This window comes from Phaenicophaeus curvirostris, chromosome 12 (genome assembly GCF_032191515.1).
Source record: "Phaenicophaeus curvirostris isolate KB17595 chromosome 12, BPBGC_Pcur_1.0, whole genome shotgun sequence".
In the NCBI taxonomy this organism is placed as follows: Eukaryota; Metazoa; Chordata; class Aves; order Cuculiformes; family Cuculidae; genus Phaenicophaeus; species Phaenicophaeus curvirostris.
The window spans coordinates 22,382,440-22,405,257 of NC_091403.1; the positions used below are offsets into that span (position 1 = coordinate 22,382,440).

The 22,818-nt window shown below is 63.6% G+C and overlaps 2 protein-coding genes across 2 annotated transcripts; both read right to left on the reverse strand.

Annotated features, from left to right (window-relative positions):
* Positions 1–1,308: 1,308 nt before the first annotated feature.
* Positions 1,309–10,704, reverse strand: ANPEP (alanyl aminopeptidase, membrane). Its single transcript, XM_069866697.1, has 21 exons — positions 10,236–10,704; positions 6,234–7,139; positions 5,872–6,017; positions 5,649–5,788; positions 5,441–5,567; positions 5,171–5,325; positions 4,983–5,096; positions 4,759–4,902; positions 4,599–4,664; positions 4,405–4,470; positions 4,063–4,235; positions 3,876–3,952; positions 3,629–3,762; positions 3,487–3,542; positions 3,226–3,373; positions 3,006–3,097; positions 2,765–2,875; positions 2,519–2,686; positions 2,304–2,444; positions 2,037–2,118; positions 1,309–1,809 (listed from the first exon to the last, which is right to left on the reverse strand). The coding sequence occupies exons 1-21, from the start codon at positions 10,316–10,318 to the stop codon at positions 1,654–1,656; spliced, it is 3,285 nt and encodes a 1,094-aa protein (XP_069722798.1). The 5' UTR covers positions 10,319–10,704; the 3' UTR covers positions 1,309–1,653.
* Positions 10,705–11,668: 964 nt separating this feature from the next.
* On the reverse strand, positions 11,669–21,017 carry AP3S2 (adaptor related protein complex 3 subunit sigma 2). The gene is made up of 6 exons (XM_069866739.1): positions 20,790–21,017; positions 19,843–19,934; positions 19,521–19,632; positions 16,531–16,602; positions 12,826–12,933; positions 11,669–12,336 (listed from the first exon to the last, which is right to left on the reverse strand). Exons 1-6 carry the CDS (start codon positions 20,856–20,858, stop codon positions 12,208–12,210), a joined length of 582 nt encoding a protein of 193 aa, XP_069722840.1. The 5' UTR covers positions 20,859–21,017; the 3' UTR covers positions 11,669–12,207.
* Positions 21,018–22,818: the final 1,801 nt, after the last annotated feature.

Below are 22,818 nucleotides of genomic sequence, written 5' to 3' on the forward strand. Positions count from 1 at the left end.
CCAGCATTCCCAGGCTCCCGGCCGGCCCCAGCTCGGCTCTGTAGGTTTTGACAGCTCCAGGCGGTCGCGAAGGTGTCACCTGCAGCCCGGCCCCCCGAAAAGCCTCGGCCGGACCCCCCGCCCCACTGCTGCGCCCCCCGGCTCTGTGGGATGGGGGTCACCTCCCGTAGCAGGGACCCCCCCGCAGCTGCACGGGGCTCCTGCGGCGGGGACGGGGCCCTGGGGGTCACCCCCCTGTGACCCTGCTGCGGGGACCCCCCCCCCCGAGCTGCACGGGGCTCCTGGCATGGGGACAGAAGCTTGGGGGTCACCCCCATACGTGGCTGCGATGGGAACCCCCCCCCCCGAGCTGCACGGGGCGCCTGGTATGGGGACATTGGGGTCAGCCCTGTGCACCCCAGTGGCGGGGACCCCCGCAGAGGTGCTTGGGGTTCTGGGCACGGGGACAGCAGCCTGGGGGTCACCTTCCTGCGCTCCTGCTATGGGGACCCCCTTGGAGTCCCCACAGGACTCCTGGCTCCATCTCAGCATCCTGGTCATCGCCCCCGTGCCACCTCAGAGCAGTGACCACGCAGGAGCCCCCCGAGAGATGCCGCACGGGCACTGGGGTGGCTTCCTCCTGCTGCTCGGCGCCTGCAGCCCCCCTTCCAGCCTCCCTGGGCAGCACCAACGGACACGGGACCCCCCAGGACCCACAGCTCCCAGCTGCCTGCGCACCACCAGGTACCCACGGCCCCCTTCCCAGCTCCCGCGCCCCCCACCCTCATGGTCTGTGGGGCCAGGGGAGAGCCCGGGGATGGAGGTGATGCTCATCGTGGGGCACCAGCGACCCCCCTGCACATCCCTGCAGAGCAGCCAGTGCCCCCTCCCAGCCCACCTTGCAGCTCCCACGTCCCCAGAGCTGGGGTGACAGAGGGACCCAACCCATCCTTGTGCCCAAACCATCCAGCTCCATCCCTTCAGGGACCCAGGTACCCCTGGGGGGCACCCCAGGGTGTCCAGCCGCAGAGGGGGCACGGAGGCCCCCAGCCCTGGTGCAGCGGCCACGCCAGGCGCTGTGTGGGCGCAGGGGGCCCCAGCAGGAGAGCTCGCACCCAGCCGTCAGACGGAGGGCCTGGCGTCGGCAGAGCCCCCAGAGCCACTTAGCACCAGGCTCCTAACGGCCCGGGGGGCTCCGCGGACCCGGCCCCCGCCCCGTGCCGACTGTGGGGTCCCAGGCGCTTCCTGACCACACAGCCCCCCCTGGCCACGCTGCAGAGCCACCAAACACCCCCCGTGCTCCCCAGCATCCTGGGCCACTGGCGAAGCTGATGTGCAAGCTTTTATTTACATCTCCCCCAAGTCCGCACTCACCCGCAGTGCCCAGCGCCACCCCGGGCAGCCGGGGGCAGCGGGGACCCCCCAGCCCAAAGCCCCCTGTCCCGTCCGCGCTGCCCATCATACAGGCGGTGCCCCTGCCCCTCACAAGCAGACGTGGCCGGGCAGGGGACACTGGGGGGAAGCGTTGGGGACGGAGAGAATGGAGTGTGTGGAGCTGGGGAGCGGCGAGGGTCCTGTGGGATGTGGGCGGCAGGAGCTTTGGGTTTGGCCCCCGCCAGCCCCTCCGGCACCAGGCGGGCAGCGAGCAGGCTGCGTGGCATCGCGGCCACACGGCTAGCTGGCCGTCTCGCCCTGGAACCAGGCTAGCACTGTGACCTGGTTCTCCTTCACCCAGTTGATGTTGGCACGTGTCCTTTCCAGTGCCTGCTCTAACGCCCGTGTCCCCGACCCGAAGCCGATGTCCTGGTTGTCTGCCTTGAACTGCTCCAGCTGCCAGGGAGAAGAGGGGATGGAGAAGGGCTCTGGGCACCCCAACAGCACCCCTGGCAGCCTGGGATGGGGAAGGAAGGTGCCCGGAGCCCTGGGCATGCCAGGGCCTGGAGCTCCCTTCCCGGGGACTGCTGGCAAAGGGTGGGTCACAAGGCACCCCAGCGGTGCGGAGCTGTGCCCGGGGCTGGGGTCCCTGGTCCTACGGGCCCTGCCAGCATCCGCCTCACCTGCTGCAGCTCAAACTCCGAGGAAAACCTCTGGGTTACTGCTAAAATCAGCCGGGAGAAGGAAAAGGAGCCGCCCCCGTACCTGGAGGAGCAGAGGGGTGGCTGAGCCGGGGTCCCCAGCAGGAGCAGCAGCAGGGGTTGAGGCTGCCCTGACCCCGCACAAAGGGCTGGTGCCACCCCCTCCATGAGGGGCGCAGGCAGACAGGGGCTGGTGCCTGCCCCAGCCGACCCCCTGCAGCCCCCCTAACCCTTCCATGCAGTGCTCACTGGCTGAAGAGTGTCCTCCAGTTTTCACGGATGAAGTCCCAGGCCAAGGACTGCCCCACCACGTTGCTGGCAATGCTGTTGATGGTGGAGGTGGCATCCTGCTTGCGGATCTTGCTGGGGTCCAGCGTGTACTGCAGGTACCTGGGGAGGCAGCGGCAGGTGAGGGCTTGGTGGGGGGCAGCGCTGTGGCACCCACCCGGGACCCCCGCACCCACCGTTTGAGGATCCAGGGCTGCTTGCTGCAGGCGAGCGCCGTGCGGAGCTTGTCAGCCTCCGACACAACCGTGGCCTCTCTGAACCTCTCCCAGATGAAGTCCCAGGCCACCTCCCCGCCCGTGGCCACGATGCTGCAGTAGATGGAGGAGCGCAGGTTCGGGGCGATCCTGTGGGAGAGAAGAGCTGTCTCAGCTGGGTGCCCCTTGCCGTGCCCAGCCACCCGCCGCGGCTCCCCGGGGACTCACGGGTTGCTGTTGATGTTGTTCTGCCACTGCTGGAAGTAGCTGGTGGCCAGGTCCTGGCACTCGGTGATGCCGTAGGAGCAGGCAGTGCTGATGGCGTTGATCTCGTTGTACCTGGGCAGAGAGGGGACGCGGGGGGCTGGGGACCGGCATGTGGCAGCCGGGCACCAACTGGCTGGTCACCATCGCGGTGAGGTCGGAGGACACTGGGGCATCCGCCTGGCCCCAGAGTCACTGCACTCACTGGTCCATCAGGCCACTGGGGATGGTGGCCCAGTTGTTGGTCAAGTTCTTGTAGTGGTTGAAGAGGGGCGTCACCTGCTTCTGTATGTATTTCTGGGGGACAGGAGGGTGGTCAGCACCCAGTGGCAGCGGCAGCAGCCCCCTGCCGCACCGGTGTGCAGACACAGCCCCTCGCCACATTTTCCCGGCACCGGCGGGGCCAGGCGGGCAGCACTGCTCACCGTCATCACTCCAAAGACCTCGCTGCGGTCAAACATCAGCTGGAAGTACTGGAGGTTGTTCAGTGCTGCCGCCCAGGGCATGTATTCCGTCTCCTTGCTCAGGAACCGCGTGGTGCTCAAAGCCAAGTCCACATTGATATACTTGGCCCTTCAAGGGGCGAGGGCGGTGTCAGCTCCGTGGCCCCGTGGCCGCTCCCAGGGTGCCCACCCTGCCCGTCCTCCTCGCTGCGCTGGGCACCGCGGGCAGTCGGCACCGCTCACCTGGCCAGGTTAAAGGCATCATCGATGATCTGGGCGCGGTTGATCACAGGGATGGCCTGGGAGAAGGCAAGGACGGCATCTCAGGGCAGCCCTGAGCGGGGAGCATGGGGTGGGGGCCCACGTCCCGCCCGGCCCTGGATACCTGATGGCTGGTGGAGAGCTGGTTGAGGAGCTGGTTCCAGTTCTCCTGGTTGTAGTTGACGCGGAAGTACCCATTGACGTTCTGATTCAGCAGGAGCCAGCTCGGGCCGCTCACCTTGAACTGGTCATTGGTTTCTGGTGCCAGGGAGAGGAGGGTCAGCCAGAGCTGCCCCCCTGGGGGACCCTGAACTCCGCTGGGGCAAGGAGGTGGCAGCGAGACCCCCAGGCCTGGGCAGGGTGTGCCATACCTGAGACTTTGGTCAGCCAGTACCTGTTCCCAGTGCTCTGAGGCGTCATCCAGGTGATGGGGACGATCCAGGTGTAGCTGTGCCGGGGACAGGAAGGCAGTGGGACCGTCCCTCACCCCCACAGCCCCCCACAGCCCCCCACAGCCCCCCGCCTCCCCGGCCGCTGACCGCCCCCCACCCTACTCACTTGAAGACAGAGGGTCTCTCCACCACAGAGTCGGGGTCCAGAAGGAAGTGGCGCTGGCTGACGGTGCCAGTGAGGGTGTCGACGGTCACCACGGGGAAGCCCATCTGCAGCGTCCAGCGGTCCATGATGTTGCTGATGTTGTCAGGAAGCATCACGCTGTTCTTCTCGACAGCCTGTGGAGAAGGCAGCGCCGTGGGCACCAGCACCAGGGGTGCCGGGGTGGGGCGTGGGGGTCAGCTGTCACTGCACCCCTGTGCCAGCGGACAGCCTCCAGAGCCCGGGCAGCGGCGGGGATGGGACTGGGTCGGGGGGAGCAGCCAGGAGCAGCCAGCCCACTCTCACCTCTTGCAAATGAAGCCACAGGTCCGCGTAGACAGTGTTTCCGTAGGCAAAGGTGTGGAGGTAGGACTGCAGGAGAGCACCAAGAGAGACGGGTGGGCAGGGGCAGCTCTGGGCTGCAGGACACCCGCAGAGCACCCAGGAGAGGAGCTCCTGCCACGAGACACCCACCCCACACTGCGGCTCAGATGCCTCACCTGCAAACCCTCCTTGAACACATTCTCACTGAGGAAGTCGGAGAGCATCCGCAGCACTGACGCTCCCTACGGAGACAGTGGGGCAGAGACGGTGGGTCAGAGCCCCCCTGCAGCCCACCTCATCCTCCAGGACCCCTGCCCGCAGGACTCGAGCACCCACCTTGCTGTAGGCGATGCTGTCAAAGACCTCGCTGATCTGGGCCGGGGTGTTGATCTCGTCCTCGCGGAACGAGAGCGGGTGGGAGGTGGCCAGTGCATCCGTTGCCATCACCGTGTACAGCTCGTTCAGCACCATCAGGTCTTTCTGCAGCGGGAAGAAACATCGCCCGCCTCAGCGCCGTGGGGGCAGAGGGGGTCCCTGCACCCCCTGCTCCCAGCACTCACGATGCCCCAGGAGACCTCCGCCGAGTCGGCACCGAGGTATTCCACGTAGGAGGCGAAGCCCTCGTTCAGCCACAGGTCGTTCCACCACCGCAGCGTCACCAGGTTCCCAAACCACTGCCGGGGGGCACAGCACCGCGTCAGCCGGGCTCGGCCAGCCGGTGGGACGGGCGAGGGGGCTCCGCGGGTACCTGGTGCGCCAGCTCGTGGGCGATGACGGTCACCACCCGCTCCTTGTTGCCGATGGAGGAGTAGGCATCGTCGAAGAGCAGCGAGTTCTCCCGGTAGGTCACCAGTCCCCAGTTCTCCATCGCTCCTGCGTTGAAGTCGGGGAGGCCGACCTGGTCTGGGGGGTTGGAGGGGTCTCTGGTTGGTGCACGGCTGCCGTGGTGCCGGAGGGATGCCCCCCACCCCGCGGCCGGCGGCTCGACCCGGCGCCCCGGCTGCCCCGCGGCACCCACCGGACTTGGGCAGCGGGTACGGTGTGTTGTAGTGGTTCTCGAAGAAGCTGAGGATGGGGCCAGTCACCTGGAGAGCGTAGTTGCCCTGGCCCTCGGCGATGGCTTTGGGGCGGCCCCAGATGCGGATCTGGAGGGGAGAGAGATGGGGGGGCTCAGTCACTGGCTGTGCTGGGACCCCTGGACAGACGGGGGCTGCCCCCCAGCTTACCAGCACGTTTCCCGAGGTGGTGCTCTGCACGTGGGTGAACTCGCTGACGATGAAGGCCAGCAGGTAGGTGGACATTCTGGGGGTGGTCTCAAAGTTGGTGACAGTCCAGCTCTCCCCATTCACCTGCAGCTGCCAGCTGCCTGCGGGGAGCAGAGGAGGGGGGGTCACTGCGCAGCCCCGCTGGAACCCAGGACCCCCGCCGGGGCTCCCTCAGCCCACTCACTCTTGACGGGCATGTTGGAAAGGGCTGTGTGGTCGGAGGGGTGGATCAGCGTCACGGTGAAGTTGGCTTTCATGGCCGGCTCGTCGAAGCAGGGGAAGGCTTTCCGCGCGTCGGCCGCCTGCATCTGCGTGGTGGCCACCACCTTCCTGCAAGCAAATCCTGTCAGTGCCCGGGGGGCTTCATAGGTGCTGGCATCCCCCGGGCTCCTTCACTCCCTGCTCCCCCCCTCGCTGGGGTAGCGTGTGGGCAGCAGGGGTCACAGAGGCTCCCCACACACATCCTGCTGGGAGAGGAGCCCCAAACGCATCCTGTGCCCTCTACCAGCCCCAGGCTGTCCTGCCCTGGCTCCCTGCCCTCCCTACCTGACACCCGACTCATCCGTGTACTCGCTGCGGTAGAAGCCGGCCAGGTCATCGGCCAGCTCCCCGGTGAAGATGCTGAAGAGCCGGTAGCGCCGGCCCTGAGTCAACAGCCCCCCCAGCTGCACCACCAGGTACTGGGTGGGGGTCTCCAGCCAGGTACGGGTGATGGGGGGCACGCTGGAGCCGTCCACCGCCTGCAGCGAGGCGTGGAAGGAGCCCTGCATGGTGTAATTCAGCTTGTTGCTGTGGATGAGGATGAGGTCGGTGGCTTCGTTGCAGACGAAGACTACGCTGCTGTTGCCCTTGAAGATGTACATGTTGTCAGCGTTGGGCGTTAGGAAGGGCTGCAGGGTCACCTCGTAGGATTCCGGGGCCAGCGTTGTTGGCAGCCTCCAGCGGTTCCAGATCTGGGCGACCGTTGTGGTGGGGATGGTGGTGGTGGTGGTGGTGGCGGTGGTGGCGGTGTCAGGATTCGTCACCTTGTTCTTCTCCTGCGCGTACACCACCGAGAGCGCGATGATGGTGGCCACCGCCCCCAGGCCCAGCACGATGGCCACGACGCCCACGCTCTTGCTGATGAAGAACCCAGCCGCCATGGCGAGGCCGCAGGAGCAGTGCTCGCAAAGGAGGTGCTGCCCGGCCGGCACGGCTTTTAGCCTCTTGCTCCCACAAGGTTTATTAGTCCAAGTTAATGGGTGAATTATTAAATGACCATGAGGCTCAGAGCAGTGACAGCCCAGGGGATGAGCGTTCCACCCACCCGCCTCCCGGCACGGCAGGAGCTCTAACACCCAGCGCCGCTGCAGCGAGGGGCACAGCCCGCGGCTGGGGATTGCACCATCAGGGATGGGCAGCGAGGGAGCGGGCACGGCTGTGCGCCAGGTCGCTGGGATCCTTCTCAAGCACCTGTGAAAGGAGGAACAGAGCAGGTGGTCACGGCCAGTGGCCACATCCCCACCTTGGCACGAGCACCGGAGCCTGGGCCCTGGCTCAGTGCCGCCCTGTTTGCCCTTGAGTAATGGGGTCTACGCTACCACCAAGGGGTCTCAGCTGCCCCTCTGCCTGTGGGGAAGCAGGGCTGAGGGCACAATGGGAGCGGCCAGCGCCTGCACCCACGGTGGGTCACAGCTCGCCCTGGTTGGGTCACAGCTCGCCCTGGTTGGGGCACAATTCGCCCTGGGCGCACAGCAGAGGAGAAGCAGGAGGGTGCACGTTGCAGTCTTGAGGGGCCACAGCAGTGCAGACGAAGCCCAGGGCCACGCTGGGGAGGGGCTCACCCTGCCCACAGCCCTCTCAAAGTCCAAGGCTGCATGGCCTGCCTCGCACCCCTCGCACCTGAAGGTTAAACTCCAGGTCCCGTGAACCTAGCCCGAGCAGGCACGTGCCAACGGCTGCCAGCCACGGGCACCCAGCAGCCTACGGGCACGGCAGCTGCGCTCGCCACCCCGCCAGCCACAGCCTGGGCGAGCTGGGGGTCCCAGCCAGCGCCGCACGCGGCTCGGAGGCTGCGGGTCCCACAGGCACAACGTCACCTGCGCCCCACGGCACGGAGCCCCAGCCAGGGCCGGCTGCAACCAAGCAAACATGCCGGGGCGCGGGCGCTGGCACATGGGGCAGGGGCACACAGGTCTCCGTGGAAGCAAGGGCGAGCATCCCGAGCCCCCCCGGCATTGCAGGTTGGCCCTGGAGCGCTGCCAGAGGATTTTCCAGGCTGGGTGGCAGAGATGGCACCACGGAGCAAAGTCCCCACATGGAGCAGGGTGTGGAGGTGCTGCATCTCACCCTGGAAATAGAAACTCTCTTTCTCAGGTGTAAACTCTGCAGGGGGGTGATAAGGGCAGGTCCTGCCGGGTGCCACAGCTCTGGGGGAAGGGGCAAATGAGGCAAGAGGCTGCGAGGTGTCCTCAGGGAACCGTCCCCGCCCGCAGCAGGGCCCAGCTGCACCCGCCGGCATCACTGCACCTGGCAGAGCGGACTCGGGATGCTGCCCTGGTCCCAAAGGCACCAGGTTTGAGGAACAGTGAGAGCCAAACTATGGCTGGGGCAGCACCCCGCACACCCTCCATCCCGCAGCAACGGGCACACTACGCCCTAGCTCAGCACCCTCCCCACACAGAGCTCCTTGGCACCCACCGTGGCACAGCCTCACTGTGAGCCCCTCATGTGCTTCTCCCCCACTAACACCAGCCAGCCCTGTGCCCCCCAGAGCCCCCTCCCTGTGCCACCCGCGCCCCAAAGCCCAGGAGCACGCAGGCTCCTGCACCCTCACCACAAAGCCTCCCCTTCCACGGAGCCCGTGCAGAGAGCGCACACGCGTGTCCCACATCCCACACACAAACACCTGGGGCAGCGATGTGGGGTGTCACCCAGGCAGACGCCCAGTTCCCTTAAGGCTCTAGTACCACGCTCCCCAAAACCTTGCACGCACACGCGACACAGAGCCCTTTGTACCCTCCTGCACCCCCATGGATCCCCCAAGACCCTCCCTCATCACACATCACCTCTATAACCCCCACGTACACAAACCCTTCAGCCCTGAACACACAAGCCCACAGCTCATGCCGGTGCCTGCATGCACCCACGCAGCCCAGGACCCCCCAGCACGAGGTTCTGTCCCCCCCGGGGGTCTGGGCAGCAGCATTGCCCCCACTCACCTTCCTGTGCTGAGCTGAGGGGGGCGAGGGCCTGTGGGACTCCTGGCTGCCCCAGCCCCAGGCCCACCGACTCACCCAGGAGCACACCCTGCTTGCACCCCTGTTTGCACCCTGCTTGCACCCCTGTTTGCACCCCTATCTGCACCCGGCTTGCACCACCCCTGTTTGCACCCCTATCTGCACCCGGCTTGCACCACCCCTGTTTGCACCCCTATCTGCACCCTGCTTGCACCCGTTTGCACCCCTATCTGCACCCTGCTTTTATCTCTGCCTGTACCCCTGCTCGCACTCTGCTTGCACCCCTACTTGCGCCCCTACTTGCGCCCCTGCGTGCGCTCTATTTGCGCGCTGCCTGCGCCACTCAGCCCCGCTAGCTCAGCAGCCCAGCAGCGGCAGGAAAGTTTCCTCCTCAAGCTGCAAGGGAAGTAACCCGAACCTCCTCACCCTCTTAACCCCTGGGCTGCTGGCCGGACCGGGCACCGGGCGGCGGGGGCTGCGGGGGGCACAGACCCCAGCCCGGGGGACCCCAGCCCCAGCAAGGGCTCCCACACATCGGGTGTGGGGACGGGGCGAGGGGGCTCTGCTGGGGGAAGGCGCCTACAGCCCCAGGCAGAGTGAGACCCCCGGAGTTGCAGGACCTCCAGCTGCAGGACTCCCAGGTTTTGGGACCCCTGGGTTGCAGGATCCCCCAGGCTGCAGGACCCCCAGGTTGTGGAACCCCTGGGCTGCAAGATCCTCCAGGCTGCAGGATCCCCAGACTGTGGGACTCCTGGGTGGCAGGAACCCCCAGGCTGCAGGATCCTCCAGGCTGCAGGACCCCCAGGTTGTAGAACCCCTGGGCTGCAGGAACTACCAGGCTGCAGGATCCCCAGGTTGTGGGACCCCCATGTTGCAGGAACCCTCAGGCTGCAGGACCCCCAGGTTGTGGAACCCCTGGGCTGCAGGATCTCTGGGCTGCAGGATCTCTGGGCTGCAGGATCCCTGGGCTGCAGGTCCCCGGATCTGTGAGACCCCTGGATGGCAGGACACCGTCACTCAGGGATGTGCACTGGAGGCACCTGCCAGCCCCAGGCAGCTTGGGGACCACAGTGCCCCACTGCTGGGCACAAACCACCCCCAGCCCCTACACCCCGAATCCCTGCAGGGTCCCACTGGGGGTCCCCTCCCTGACACCAACCTCGGCTAGCATGCTTATCACCAGAGGTGGCAGGAAAGGGGCCAAACCATCCCCCAGCAGCCCCCTCCCCGTCGCACCCAGAGCGCCCAGGCACCCCAGGAACGGTGTCCCCACTTTGGGGGTGCCCCCCGCTCAGCGCCCCCAGCCCAGAACCCCGTGCCCCAGCCCCACCTGGCACCTCCTGCTCCGGCAGCGATGGGTTCAGCGATGGGTTCAGCAATGTCCTGGTCCTTGTGGGGCTGCGGTCGGGGCATGGATGGTTTGCTGGGAACTCGGCTCGCCCTGCGCTCCGCAGGGTAAACACTTGGCTGCTGTATGCCAGGTACCCGGGGCTGGGCTGGTGCCAGGCTCCATCCCCGCTCCCACGGAACGGAGGGCCTGGAGGCAGTGGGTACGCAAATCCTGGCTGAGCAAACCCACGCAAACCCACAGCAAGCAAACCCTGGCTGAGCTCAGCACCATCAGCACCCATGGGAGTCACTGAGCGGAGACGGGAGCCAGCCTCAGGACCCCCAGCCACATCTCCAGACCCTGCACCGAGCCCCTGGGCAGCTCTGCAGATGCTTCGTGTCCCCCCGAGCTCGCCTCAGGGTGCAGGAGGGGTCTGGGGACCCCGCTACAGCTCCTTGGGACACTCCATCCTCTATTCTAGCCAGGTCACTTGTGGGCATAAAGATTCCAGTATTGCATGTATGCCGGGGCAAGCATCCGCTTGCCCCGGCATACATGCAATACTGGAATCTTTAAGCTCACAGTCGCTGATGTCCCTGATGCCAGGGTTCCTCAGCAGCTAGCCCCAAGGAGCCAGGTCTCACAGGCTGGGGCTGCGCCTGCTGGGGTCACGGAATGCTAGAATCACAGAGCGGTTTGAGTTGGAAGGGACTGTAAAGATCACCCACGGGCAGGGACACCTCCCACCGGCTGCTCAAGACTCCATCCAACCTGGCCTTGAACACCTCCAGGGATGGAGGAGACACCGCGTCCCTGGGCCAGTGAACACATGGTTGGATCCTTGCCCCAGGGCAAGCTGGAGTTTTCCTCTCCAACCCTCCCAGTGCCCAGCAGACCCCGTGCCCCAGCCTCAGGACACAGCCAGGAGCATCGCTCACCTGCTCCCTCCATCACACTGCTTCAGCAGCCGACGGGAGGAGGAGGAGGATGCGGGCTGATCCAGGAGAGGAAGAAGCAGGTTGCCTGGCTCCTTGACCCCATGAGCCACAGGTGGTGGCTCCTGGCCAGCTGGGGAAGGGTTAAGCTGCAGGGAGGGGAGGCTGCAGGGACGGCAGGAAGATTCCTTCCAGGCGGAGTCACCCGCCAGGGAGGGAAGTGGAGGCAGAGCTGGGGGAGCTCAGCCTGGAGGGGAAGCGGAGGAAAGGGCCCCCGAGCCAGCCCGGAGGCTGGTGGCCAGATGGAGCCATGGCTGGTGCGCAAGGAGCCCTGCTGCTTGGGGACCCGACTGCCTGGCCTGTCCCCAGCAGCCACACTCACCACAGCCCCCACGACCAGCCCCGCCGCCCCCAGACCCCCAGCTGGGGTCCAGAGCCCCATTTCCCACCCCATCAGTGTCCCCCAGCCTGGGCCAGCAGCACTTACCACAGACAGACTGGGGGGACACGCTGGTTTATTGGGACACAGGGACATGTGCCAGGAGGCCCCCGAGCAGCGGGCACTGCAGGCATCTCCCACCCCAGCAGGAATCAGACCTCGGATGAGCTACCCCGGCACCAATTCCAGGCTGGGGCGAAGGCGCAGCCAGCAGGAGCAGGGAAGGCAGGAGGACACTGGGTAGAGCATGGGGCAGCCCAGCCTGGGGAGGATGGAGGAGATGACAACCTATGGCCCCTCCAAGAGCTATCGGCTACAGGTGCATTTTCACAACCAGGAATGCCAGGAGAGACAGGACCCGGCTTTTCCCCCCAGAGTGAGGAGAGAGGCTGTGCATCCACAAGGGAGAGGAAGAAAGGCCACCCTTGTTGGGAGACCAGAGAGCCAAATGGAGCCCAGGTCCAAGGTGATGGAGAGGCAGACAGCCCCGCCACAGCTCCCGGCAGCAGCCGATCCCACGGTGAGACCCAGCAGGGCCAGGGGCTGCCCCGCGGAGCCACGGCCGCACGCGTGGGCAGCGCTCCCCGTCACGGCTCGCTCACATGAACTGCGAGAGGTTGGGCACTTTGATGTTGATGTCTCCGATGTTGATGTTGCGAGGGATCTCCGGCAGGTTGATGCTCTTCACAGCCGAGACGGCGCGAGAAGGAGCGGCCGAGAGGCCTCCCTGACAACAGGAAGGAGCGGTGACCGCCAGCCCCTCGCCCCCAGCCCCACCGCGAGGGGCTTCAGGCTGCTCCCACCCCAGCCCTGGGCTCTGCCGCAGAAGCACCCCCAAACCCTGCCCTGCCGGGGCTGTCCCGCCTCTCCTGAGCCCCCAGACCCGGCCACATCTGGGGATCAACCCCCATAGCTGCTTCCCACCCCGCTGACGGACCCACTCCCGTTACTGGCACAGCCCGGGGAGTGGCAGGGACAGCGCGGAGCTGCATCTCCCCAGCGATGACACAAACAGGGGCAATAAACTGTTCCTACCTCAGGTTATTAACCTTGATGGGAAGCATCATTCACACGCACAGGCTGCTCCCCAAGAGCACGGAGCAGAGCTGGGGCAGGGATGTCCCTCTCGCCAAGAGCAGGGATACGGGGGTTGCCCCACACAGGCTGCCCCTCCTCGCAGCCTCGCACGGGGCAGAGCTGCAGCATCGCCGCTCACCTCTGCCTTCTCCAGCTTGCTCTGGGCCTCCACCTGCGCCACGATCTCGTTCATGTTGGTCTCCAGCACCATGCCGCCTATCACCATCTCCTGCAAGATGTGGTGAACCTGCAAGAGAAGAGAGGGGAAGGCTGTGAACCCAGTTGCTGGCCGGGTGCCTGCAGGCTGGTGTGGAAGCACATCGGGGGCTGACATTCGCCCAAGAGAGGCAAATTCAGCCCCAGCAACCTGGAGATCAAGAGGGGAGCCCTGGTCCTCAGCACGGGGAGGTCCGGCAGACCCACTTACTGCTCACACCTCTGCTCTAGAGGACATTTAACCACAGGAGCAGGAGCAAATGTCACCCCTAGAGAGGCCAGGTCTGACCCACCACACCTTGGCTGTGCCACCTTCAACATCTCCTTGAGGTGGACCTGGGTCACGCTCAGGCGCAGCTCCAGGCTGGAGAGGAGCCCATGGAGCAGCCAAGACCCCAGGGCCTCCCAGAGCCACCAGACACTTCTTCCCAGAACCATTTTATCCTACCCAGAGAGCCAGGCCAGAGCCCAACTTCCCTTTCTCTTAGGAAAAATGAGGCTGTGACACACACAGGACCAGCAGAAAACTGTTGTGATTCTGCTCCCTTCTCCAACGTCTGCTGGCTCCAGGGGTGAAACGGAGCTGCCTCAGAGCTGCTCCCCTCCGCCAGCCCCCACCAGGGAGAACCAGCAGGAGAACGGGCCCATCATGGTTTGAGATCCACGGAAACACGGAATAGCAGGGCCACAACGCACCTTCGACTCCATCGCCCGCACTCCCCTGCTAAATCAGCAGCTCCCAAGGACCACAGCAGATAATGGATTTATGGGTCCCTAGCCACATCCATGAAAGAGGCTATTAGAGGAAGATGGGTAAGATATTATATTGTTTTATGGCTTCACAAGGGCACCTGTGCTTCCAAGCACTGCCTAGCAAACACTGCCAGGGCACTGCTGGAAAAATAAAGCAAGCTGGAGAACCTGCCAGAAGGCAGAAGGTCAGCTCCATGCGAACAGCCAGCCTGGTGCGTCCCCAGGCTCCCTGTGGGTTCTGTCCTGCTCCGACAGCACCAGGAGCAGCAAGGGATGCAGGATCAAAGAATAGAATAGGAATAGGAATAGCAATAGCAATAGCAATAGCAACAGCAACAGCAACAGCAATAGCAATAGCAATAGCAATAGTTAAGGTCAGAAAAGACCTCTCAGCTCAGCCAGTCCAACCACCAACACAGCCCCACCATTCCCACTAAACCATGTCCCAAAGTGCTACAACTCCGTGGTTTTTGAACACCTCCAGGGACACAGACCCCACCACTACCCTGGGCAGCCTCTGCCAGGGCTCCACCACCATCAGCGCTGCACAGGGCAGCCTCGGTGATGCGGCACCTTCTTGGGACACGCGTGGCACTGGGAAAGCTGTCCCGTGGCACAGCCTCAGCTCAGCCCACCCTGGCAAACACGGCAGAGGTTGGCGCCAGCAACTTCCTGCAACAGGAGAGCATCTGGGCTTCAGGAAATGTTCCTCCAAGATCTGGCCTTGGCCCAATTTGGACCAAAACCAACAGGGCAGAAATCCCAAGAAAGCTTTGTTTTCCAAGTGAAACACAGCATTTCCTGAACAAACCACATCCTCTCCATGAACTCGCAGCTGTGGAACGAAAGTCACGTTCTCCTCCAAGGTACGAAGCCCAGGCAGGGGTTGGGCAAGAGCCTCCTCCAAGTCCCCCATGGCTTTGTGGCTCCAGCCTGCCCTTGCGAAAGAGGGATCCCCGCAGCTCCGAGGCTGCTGCTTCCAAAGCCAGCAGCCTAAACACCCCAATATCACTGCAGCCTCCCCAGCCCACTGCACCTGACACCCACAGCGGCTCCTACTTCATGCACCCCGTGCTGCACACGGAGCGTGAGGCGCCTCTTAGGGCAATGAGGGAAAACGGCAGGACCCACAGCTGCACCCAGATCCCCGTCAGAGCCCGCTGGGACAGGGACGTTCACAGCCAACGTCTCTGCTTCACAGCTCAGCGCTTTCCCGTTGATGTTGGCCTCACTCCTCCAGTCGGTCACTCACAAGCTCTGCAGCCCATCAGCCAGAGTGGACAGGAGCACCGTGCCCGGCACAGCTCTGGGCAAACAGGTATCCTGGAGGCAGGGCTCCGCGGGAGCACCGGGGCAGCGCTGCAGCCCTGAGCCCTGCCCAGCATCCCAAGGGATCCTGGGGACCAGTGGGACACGGGCGTGTTCCCAGCACCCTAATGCTGCCCGTCTGCAGCTGAGCTCTTGGAAGTGGGCACTCAGCACAAACACAGCTCGGAAACAAAGAGATGGCAAAGAGAGAGAGGAGAGCGTCAGCGACAGCAGCCAAGGACGGCAGGCAAGGCCAGGTGGCAGGGGATGAAAACAAGCCTGCGGTGACGGAGCCCAGGGCCACTCCTGGCAAAACCTCCCCACCTCCATTCTGCGTTGAGCCCAGCGTTTCACAGGAAAGTTCCAAGGAAATGCTCTCCCTGCCCCTGCTGGCAGAACAAACAAGCCCATGGGAATCTCTTCAGGCTGGGTGGCGGCAAAGCCGCCGGGTCTTGGTCATGGCACAAAGAAACGGAGAGCGCATCCTCCCCCAGATGTGGCCAGAGGTGACCTGGGCGGTGGCCATCACTTCTCCCGCAGGAACTCCTCCTTCCTCCTGGCCTCCTCCTTCCTCACCCTTCTCTCACTTTGATCAGGGCGCCTTGCTGACAAGACAATCAATGTTGGAACACTTCGGAGAGGTCACAGATGAGCAAAGGCTGAAGTCATAGTCTCACTTTGTCAGCCCCTGGTGACGATCCAGATCACTCCCTGAAGCGGTTTGCTTACCCTTGACAGCGTTCATGAGTTGGAATCACCAACAGAAAGGGAACGTTTTACAGCCTTATTGATCTTTTTCCACTTCTCTTTCTCTGTTGCCATGTTTTGCCTTCAACAAAAGCAGAAAGCCCTTATCAACATCAACACCAGCCCAGCACACTGGGCTAAGCCTCTTCTCACCACAGTACGTGCTATCTGCAGCCCCATCTAGGAGAGGACTGAAGAGGTTTCTGCCCAGAAACTCCACCCAGCTGGAGGAAGCATTAAAGGCTGTGGCTCAAAGGAAAGTTTATCAAACACTTTGTATTCCAAACACTCCCTTTTCTTTCCTGCAGTTCTGGTAAAATGTCAACAACGCTCTCAATGGGTCCCACAGCCAGAGGAGGCAAAATCCCCTGTGCAATTCCAGAGCCTTCCCAGCTCCAGTGGCACCGGGCAGTGCCAAAGACCAAGAGCAAAGCCTCAGCGCAGATCCCTGTCACCTACAGGGCTTCACGGCACTGGTGGCAATCACCTGCCCACAAGCACAGCCCTGCCACAGCGATGCAGCCGGCAGCAGGGTGAGCAGCGTGAGCCAAGAGCCTGCTGACCCAGGGAGGGCTCGGGACAGAGCCCACCAGCTCGGATCTCTTGAAGGGCATGATGTCAGCAGCTTAAGATGACCTCACACTGACAAATCCCCCTCCCCCCAGGATTTCAATCCAAACAATTACCCCTAACGCACCAACAGCCTCCCCTGAAGAGCTCCAGAGCCCGAGGCTGGGCTGGCTCCTGCCTGCAGGAGCACAGGGCTCTGGGGATCTGGGGCAGCGAGGCGCTGGACGAGCACACGGAACCTACAACCCACCTTGTCCATGTGGAAGATGAGGTCCAGCTCGCAGACATTCTCGAAGCACTTATCCAGCGTCTCCACAAACACCTGCAGTAGCAGGAAGGGAAGGTCAGTAGGGGAAGAGCACAGGATGATGCTTCCCACACGAGACCCCAGGGTCTGCAGGCACAAAATCTGCGAGCATCCTCGCTGTGCCCCAGGATGCTGCCCTGAGCGGGGAAAAAAATCCCTCGCGGCAACCCCACATCCCTGCAACAGCCAGAAAGTGCCCATTCCCAGGGCAAACACAGACAGCCCAGCGCCACAGGCTGACCGGGACCCCAGCCCTGCGGCGACAGCGTGAGTCAGGAGATCGTGGGCGCTGGTGCTGGTCCTCGCTGCCCCACGGGAACCAGGGCGAGGAGCCCAGAGTTGCCAGTGAAAGAGCTTCTCTTGGCCCGGGACCGGTGGCAGGAGCTGATGCGTGGCTCTGGCCAACTCGGTCAGCGTGGAAGGTGCTCCCTCGCCGCAGCCGTGCTCCCACACACCCAGACCCTCTCGTTGCAGGGGTGCAAACCCAGCTCAAGGGGCTTGGCACAAGGTCAAGGGCACTGAACCACGGGACTCCGCCACCGCGATGTGCTGCAGCCCCAACCCGGACAGGGTGGCTACAGTGACCAGGACAGCGGCACTGGGATTGCTCCTAGTCCCGTGTCTTGGGGCTGAGTTATGGGAAATGTGTGATCAGGGAGCAGGTGACCCAAGCAGGACAAGCAGCTCCTGCCAGCTCCGGGCTGACACGCTCCCGCCGGCCAGTAGCCAGATTTAGCAAAGGTCCCTTTACACATCCACAGCGCTTGAAATGAATTCCAAAAAGGCGCTTGTCGTTCTGGTCCCCTCACTCCAAGAAAGGCACTGAGGGTCTGGAGCGTGTCCAGAAAAGAGGAATGGAGCTGGGAAGGGTCGGAAGCCCAGGAGTTGAGGGGCTGCAGGAGGCTGAGGGGAAACCTATTCGATCTCTGCAGCTCCTGGAAAGGAGGTCGGATCCAGGCGGGGTTGGGTTCTGTTCCCAAGGAACAACTGACAGGATGAGAGGAAACGGCCTCAAGTTGTGCGAGGGGAAGATATTGGGACAAATTCCTTCCCAGAAAGGCTTGTCAGCACTGGCAGAGGCTGCCCAGGGAAGGGGTGGAGTTCCTATCCCTAGAGGGATTTAAAACACATGGAGATGTGGCATTCCTGGATGTGGTTCAGTGGTGGAGCTGGCAGCGCTGGTTTAACTCTTGTTTAGTTTGCTGTTAAGTTTGTGAAGGATTTAGAGGGGAAGCGGTTTGAGGAGTGGATGAAGCCACTTGGTCTCTTCAGCCTGGAGAGAGGAGACTGAAGGGAGACCTCATCGTGCTCTGCAGCTTCATCACAGGGGAGGAGGAGGAGCGGGTGCTGGGCTCTTCTTTCTGGACCCGAGGGAATTGCAGAACGATGTGCCAGGGGAGGGTTAGGTTAGACATTAGGAGAAGGTTCTTCACCCCAAGGGTGGTGGAGCACTGGAACAGCTCCCGGGGAAGCAGTCGTGGCACCAAACCCAACAACATTCCAGAGGCTTTTGGCCAAGGCCCTCAGCCCCACGGTGTGAATGTTGAGGTTGCTCCGTGCAAGGACAGGAGTTGAACTCAATGATCCTTGTGGGGCCCTTCCAACTCAGGACACTCTATGGTTCTACAATACCAAACTGAGCAGGGAAGTGGACACTTTGAAAGGGACAGACACCCTGCAGGAAGAGCTGAAAAGGCTAGAAGAGGGCTAACCTTATGAAATTCAACAGGGACAAATGTAAGGTCTTGGACCCGGGAAAACACAACCCAGGAATGCAGCACAGGCTGGGGAGCAGCTGCATGGAAAGGGTCCTGGAGGTCTTGGTGGGAACCAATCTCCATGTGAGTGAAGAGGATGCTGCTGCTGTGGCAAAGCGCGGCCACGGGACCAACAAGGACATCGCTGTCAGAGATATGGGAGACATTATCCCAGTCTCCTCAGTCCTTGTCAGGCCACTCCTGGAACACCCTGTTCAGTTTTGGTCCCTGCTATGGAAAAAAAGAGGTGTCACAAAGATGAATGGAAGGGAAGCCAGCCATGTGAGAGAAGGGTGAGAAGACAGGGTTTGTTCAGCCCTGGGAAACGAAGGCTTAGGGGAGACCTCATCTCCATGGTCCAGTGTTTAAAGGGTGACACAACGAAGACAGACACTCCCTTTTTAGGAGAAGTCACATGGAGAACACGAGGAGCAACGGGTACAAGTGACTCCTGGGGAGATTCCAGCTGGTCATAAGAGGAAACTATTTCACAACGAGAAAAATCATCAGCCGCCGGAATCACCTCCCCAGGGAAGCAGGAGATTCCCCAGAACTTTAAGACTGGACTGGGCCATCTCATATGGCCCTTGCTTTTGCCAAGAACAGTGGGTTCAGATGACCCTGGAGGTCCCTTTGAACCTGTTGCTCTATGATTAATGGTCGGGCTCGATGTTCTTAAAGGTCTTCTCCAACCTAAACGATTCCAGGTTTCTAGGGGCAGATTTAGACTAGGCATAAGGAGGAAATTCTTCACAATGAGGGTGGGGAGGCCCTGGCCCAGGTTGCCCAGAGCAGTGGTGGCTGCCCCATCCCTGGAGGGGTCCAAGGCCAGGCTGGATGGGGCTCGGGGCCCCTGATCCAGTGGGAGGTGTCCCTGCCCAGGAGTGGGACTGGATGGGCTTTGAGGTCCCTTCCAAGTCAAACCATTCCATGATTCTATGATTCTAGGTTTCTACTATTTAAAGAAATCCATTGGGATTGCCTCCCCCCATGGCTCCCAGGTGGAGGAGCTGTGTGTCGGCTCATGCAGCTCCCTCTCTCCAGCACAGCGCCCTGAGCAGCTACTCGGTGGTTTCCAGAAGGCCGGGCACCGAGACGGCAGCGACACGAGGTGCCCCGGAGCCGGGGACACAGCAGCCCCCCTCGGGCAGCAAACCCCGCTGCAGGGACACCAACCTGGATGAGGTCCAGGATGCCCAGCTCGCTCTCCGAGGAGTCCACGCAGAAGACGAAGTAGAGCGTGGCGTAGTGGCGATAGATCAGCTTGTAGTCTGAGCCACCAAAGAGGCTGTGGAGACACCAGGAGAGGAGAGGGTTTGGGTGGGGGGAGGCAGCCCCTGCTGAGGGGACAGCCCTGGCCAAGGGGACAGCCCCACACAGCCACCAGCTGAGGGGACAGTCCCGGCTGAGGGGACCAAGGGGACAGCCCCAGGGAGCTCCTGGCCAAGGGGACAGTCCCGGCCGAGGCGACAGCTCCGGCCGAGGGGTCAGGGGTTACCTGCCACACTCGAGGAAGTTGCAGATGTGCTCATCCCGCTTCAGCACCAGGTGGAAAGTCTCCCGGATTATCTGCTGCTGGACCTCCTCCGCCTGCAGGGACGCGAGCACCCATGGGTGTGCGGACGGGGGCTCCCGGTTACCCCCGAGGGATGCTGTGAGCTGGCAGCTCCTGGCCAGCCCCGACACCGCAGGGACGGCTCCGGGTGATGCGGACAAGGGGCAGCCCGAGGGACCAGGCAGGGCTCCCCAGCCCCACAGGCAGCCCCAAGCTGGTCCCTGTCCCCATCTCAGTACCCATCCTAGTTCCTGGCCCCGTCCCAGTCCTGGTCCCAGTCCCTGTCCCCATCACTGTCCCCATCCCCATCCCAGTCCCAGTCTCTCTCCCTGTCCCTGTCTCCATCCTGGCCCCTGTCTCAGTCCCTGTCCCTGCCTCCATCCCAGTCCCAGTCTCAGTTCCAGTCCCCATCCTAGTCCCTCTCCCCATCCTCACCTCCATCCCAGTCCCTGTTCCTGTTCCTGTCCCTGTCCCCATCCCAGTCCTGGTCCCAGTCCTCATCCTGGTCCCAGTCCCTCCCCCCATCTCCATCCCAGTCCCAGTCCCTGTCCCAGTCCTGGTCCCAGTCCCGGTTCTGGTCCCCGTCAATCCCTGTCTCCATCTCCGTCCCAGTCTCAGTTCCAGTCCCCATCCCAGTCCCTCTCCCCATCCTCATCTCTATCCCAGTCCTGGTCCCAGTCCCAGTCCCTCTCCCCATCTCCATCTCCATCCCAGTCCCTGTCCCCGTCCCAGTCCTGGTCCCAGTCCCGGTTCTGGTCCCTGTCAATCCCTGTCTCTACTCCCATCCCGGTCCCTGTCTCAGTTCCCTGTCTCCATCTCCATCCCGGTCCCCGTCCACAACCCCGTCCCCATCCCGTTCCCGGTGCCGGTTCCCGGTCCCCACCGCGCACCAGGCGCTGGTAGAAGCGGACGAGCCGCGGTTTCCCGTGGTTGTTGAACACCAGGACGGCGCCGATCATCCCGGCGGGGCAGGAAGCGGCACCGGGACACGAACCGGGCCGGGCGGCGGCTCCTCCCGCCGGAACCCGCGGCCGGAAACGGGGGGGGCGGCGCTCGGGGCGACCCGCTCCGGCACCGGGAACCGACCGCACCGGGAACCGACCGCACCGGGCACCGGGCACCGCGGGGACTCCACGGGGGGACTCCGCACCGAGCCCCGGTCCCGCCGCCAGGGGGCGCTGCAGCCGCGCGGGGGCTGGGGGGCGGGTCCCCTCTTAAAGGGCCCGCGCGCCGCCCGGCAGCGCTCACCGCGACCCGGGGCTGCAGGGCCACCCGCGGCCGCAAGGGGGCGCTGAGCCCCCCGCTCTCCGCGGCCCCCCCCGAGCCCCCAGCCTGCACCCCACAGCCCCCCCCGTTCTCCCCCAGGCTGTAGCCCACAGCCCCCCCTGTTCTCCCCCAGCCTGCACCCCACAGCCCCCCCCGTTCTCCCCCAGCCTGCACCCCACAGCCCCCCCTGTTCTCCCCCAGGCTGCATCCCACAGCCCCCCCTGTTCTCCCCCAGGCTGCACCCCCACAGCCCCCCCTGTTCTCCCCCAGGCTGCACCCCACAGCCCCCCCTGTTCTCCCCCAGGCTGCACCCCACAGCCCCCCCTGTTCTCCCCCAGGCTGCACCCCCACAGCCCCCCCTGTTCTCCCCCAGGCTGCACCCCCACAGCCCCCCCTGTTCTCCCCCAGCCTGCAGCCCCAGGGCTCCCCCCAGGCCTCGGTGCCTTGGGGTGCTGCTCCCGGGGCTGCTCATGGTGCTGCTCCCCTGGGCTCCTCTCCCACTCCAGCCCGGGCTGGTCAGGGCACCAGCATCAGCCCAGGGCTACCAGCCCAGGCTGGCTTCACCGGGAGCAGAGGGGGTCCCCCCACAGAAGCCAGCGGCCCCCAGAATGCGGCTGCTCCATCGGCACCGCTGATCAAAGTGGGTTTGAGGTCCTGAGTAACTGAAGGGGTTTTGGAGGAGGGAACGGAGAATGAATCCCAAGTGACCGTTGTCGTTGCTCTGGGTGCTTTATAAGGACCAGGAAATCAAAAACCAAGGAGCAAAGGGTGAACGAGCCTGGATTAATGTAAGAAAACGGTGTGAGCGAGCACAGAGCAGCATTGGACATCAAGGGCAGCAAGAGAAGGATCTCGTGTGCTGTACAGAAAACTGGATGGAAGGGGGAGACGGGAAAATAAAGATCCACACCTTAATGGGGACAGGGAGTGGAATAATCAAGGGAGAAAGGGTGCAGACAACCAGGCCAGCTGTGAGCAGGGATTTTGTGTTAATGCTTGGGGAGTGCAGGGTATGCAGGGAAGAAACTGGAGGGATGCTGAGGCGCACGGGGTTCAGAGAAGTGGAGAGGGCATCAGGATGAGAAACGGTGCACGAGGACGTCACCACTGCAGCGGGAGCCCAGGCCATGGGGCAGCAGCAAACACCACGGGTCTTGATCCCACCGGGGCTCTCGGCACGGGTCCATGCCAGGTCCTTGTCAGCAGACTAACGAGCTGTGCCCCACGCGGGGTCACCAGCTCAGCTGCACCCCTGGAAGCGGTGGGAGACGGCTGCGTCGCTGGGCCAGAGGCGGGATGTCCACTGCGGTCCTGATGGAGCTGGAGCAGAGCATGGGGTCACCAAAACAGAGGCAAGAAGGGGCCCAAAGCGCTGGGCAGGAGGAGTTCTTGCAAGATAAAGGCAAGCTGGGCTGTGATGTTACAGGGAGGCACGTGAGGAGCTGCTCCAAGGGGTGCCCGTTGGCCGGGCCTCCAACGAGGAGCTCACCTTTGGCTGAGCTTCACCTGTGCCACTCCTGACGGGCTGAGACCTCTGCGGGTGGCTGGTATCCCTCAGCCGAGAGAGGCTGTGGGCGCTCCCAGCCCGGTGTGACAATCGGCTGAAGCAGCTGCAGCCTCGTGTCCCCACGTCCCCACGGGCCGAGGTCGTGG

Excerpts from the sequence above, each read along its gene's own strand:
- ANPEP (XM_069866697.1), bottom strand. The coding sequence starts at position 10,318 with ATGCCCCGACCGCAGCCCCACAAGGACCAGGACATTGCTGAACCCATC. Across the intron at positions 5,568-5,648 it reads CCACCTCGGGAAACGTGCTG|ATCCGCATCTGGGGCCGCCC; the intron begins GTAAGCTGGGGG and ends TCTCCCCTCCAG. Across the intron at positions 3,763-3,875 it reads CTGGCTGACCAAAGTCTCAG|AAACCAATGACCAGTTCAAG; the intron begins GTATGGCACACC and ends CCCTGGCACCAG.
- AP3S2 (XM_069866739.1), bottom strand. The coding sequence starts at position 20,858 with ATGATCGGCGCCGTCCTGGTGTTCAACAACCACGGGAAACCGCGGCTC. Across the intron at positions 19,935-20,789 it reads TCCGCTTCTACCAGCGCCTG|GCGGAGGAGGTCCAGCAGCA; the intron begins GTGCGCGGTGGG and ends GCGTCCCTGCAG. Across the intron at positions 12,934-16,530 it reads TCATCTTCCACATGGACAAG|GTTCACCACATCTTGCAGGA; the intron begins GTGGGTTGTAGG and ends CTTCTCTTGCAG.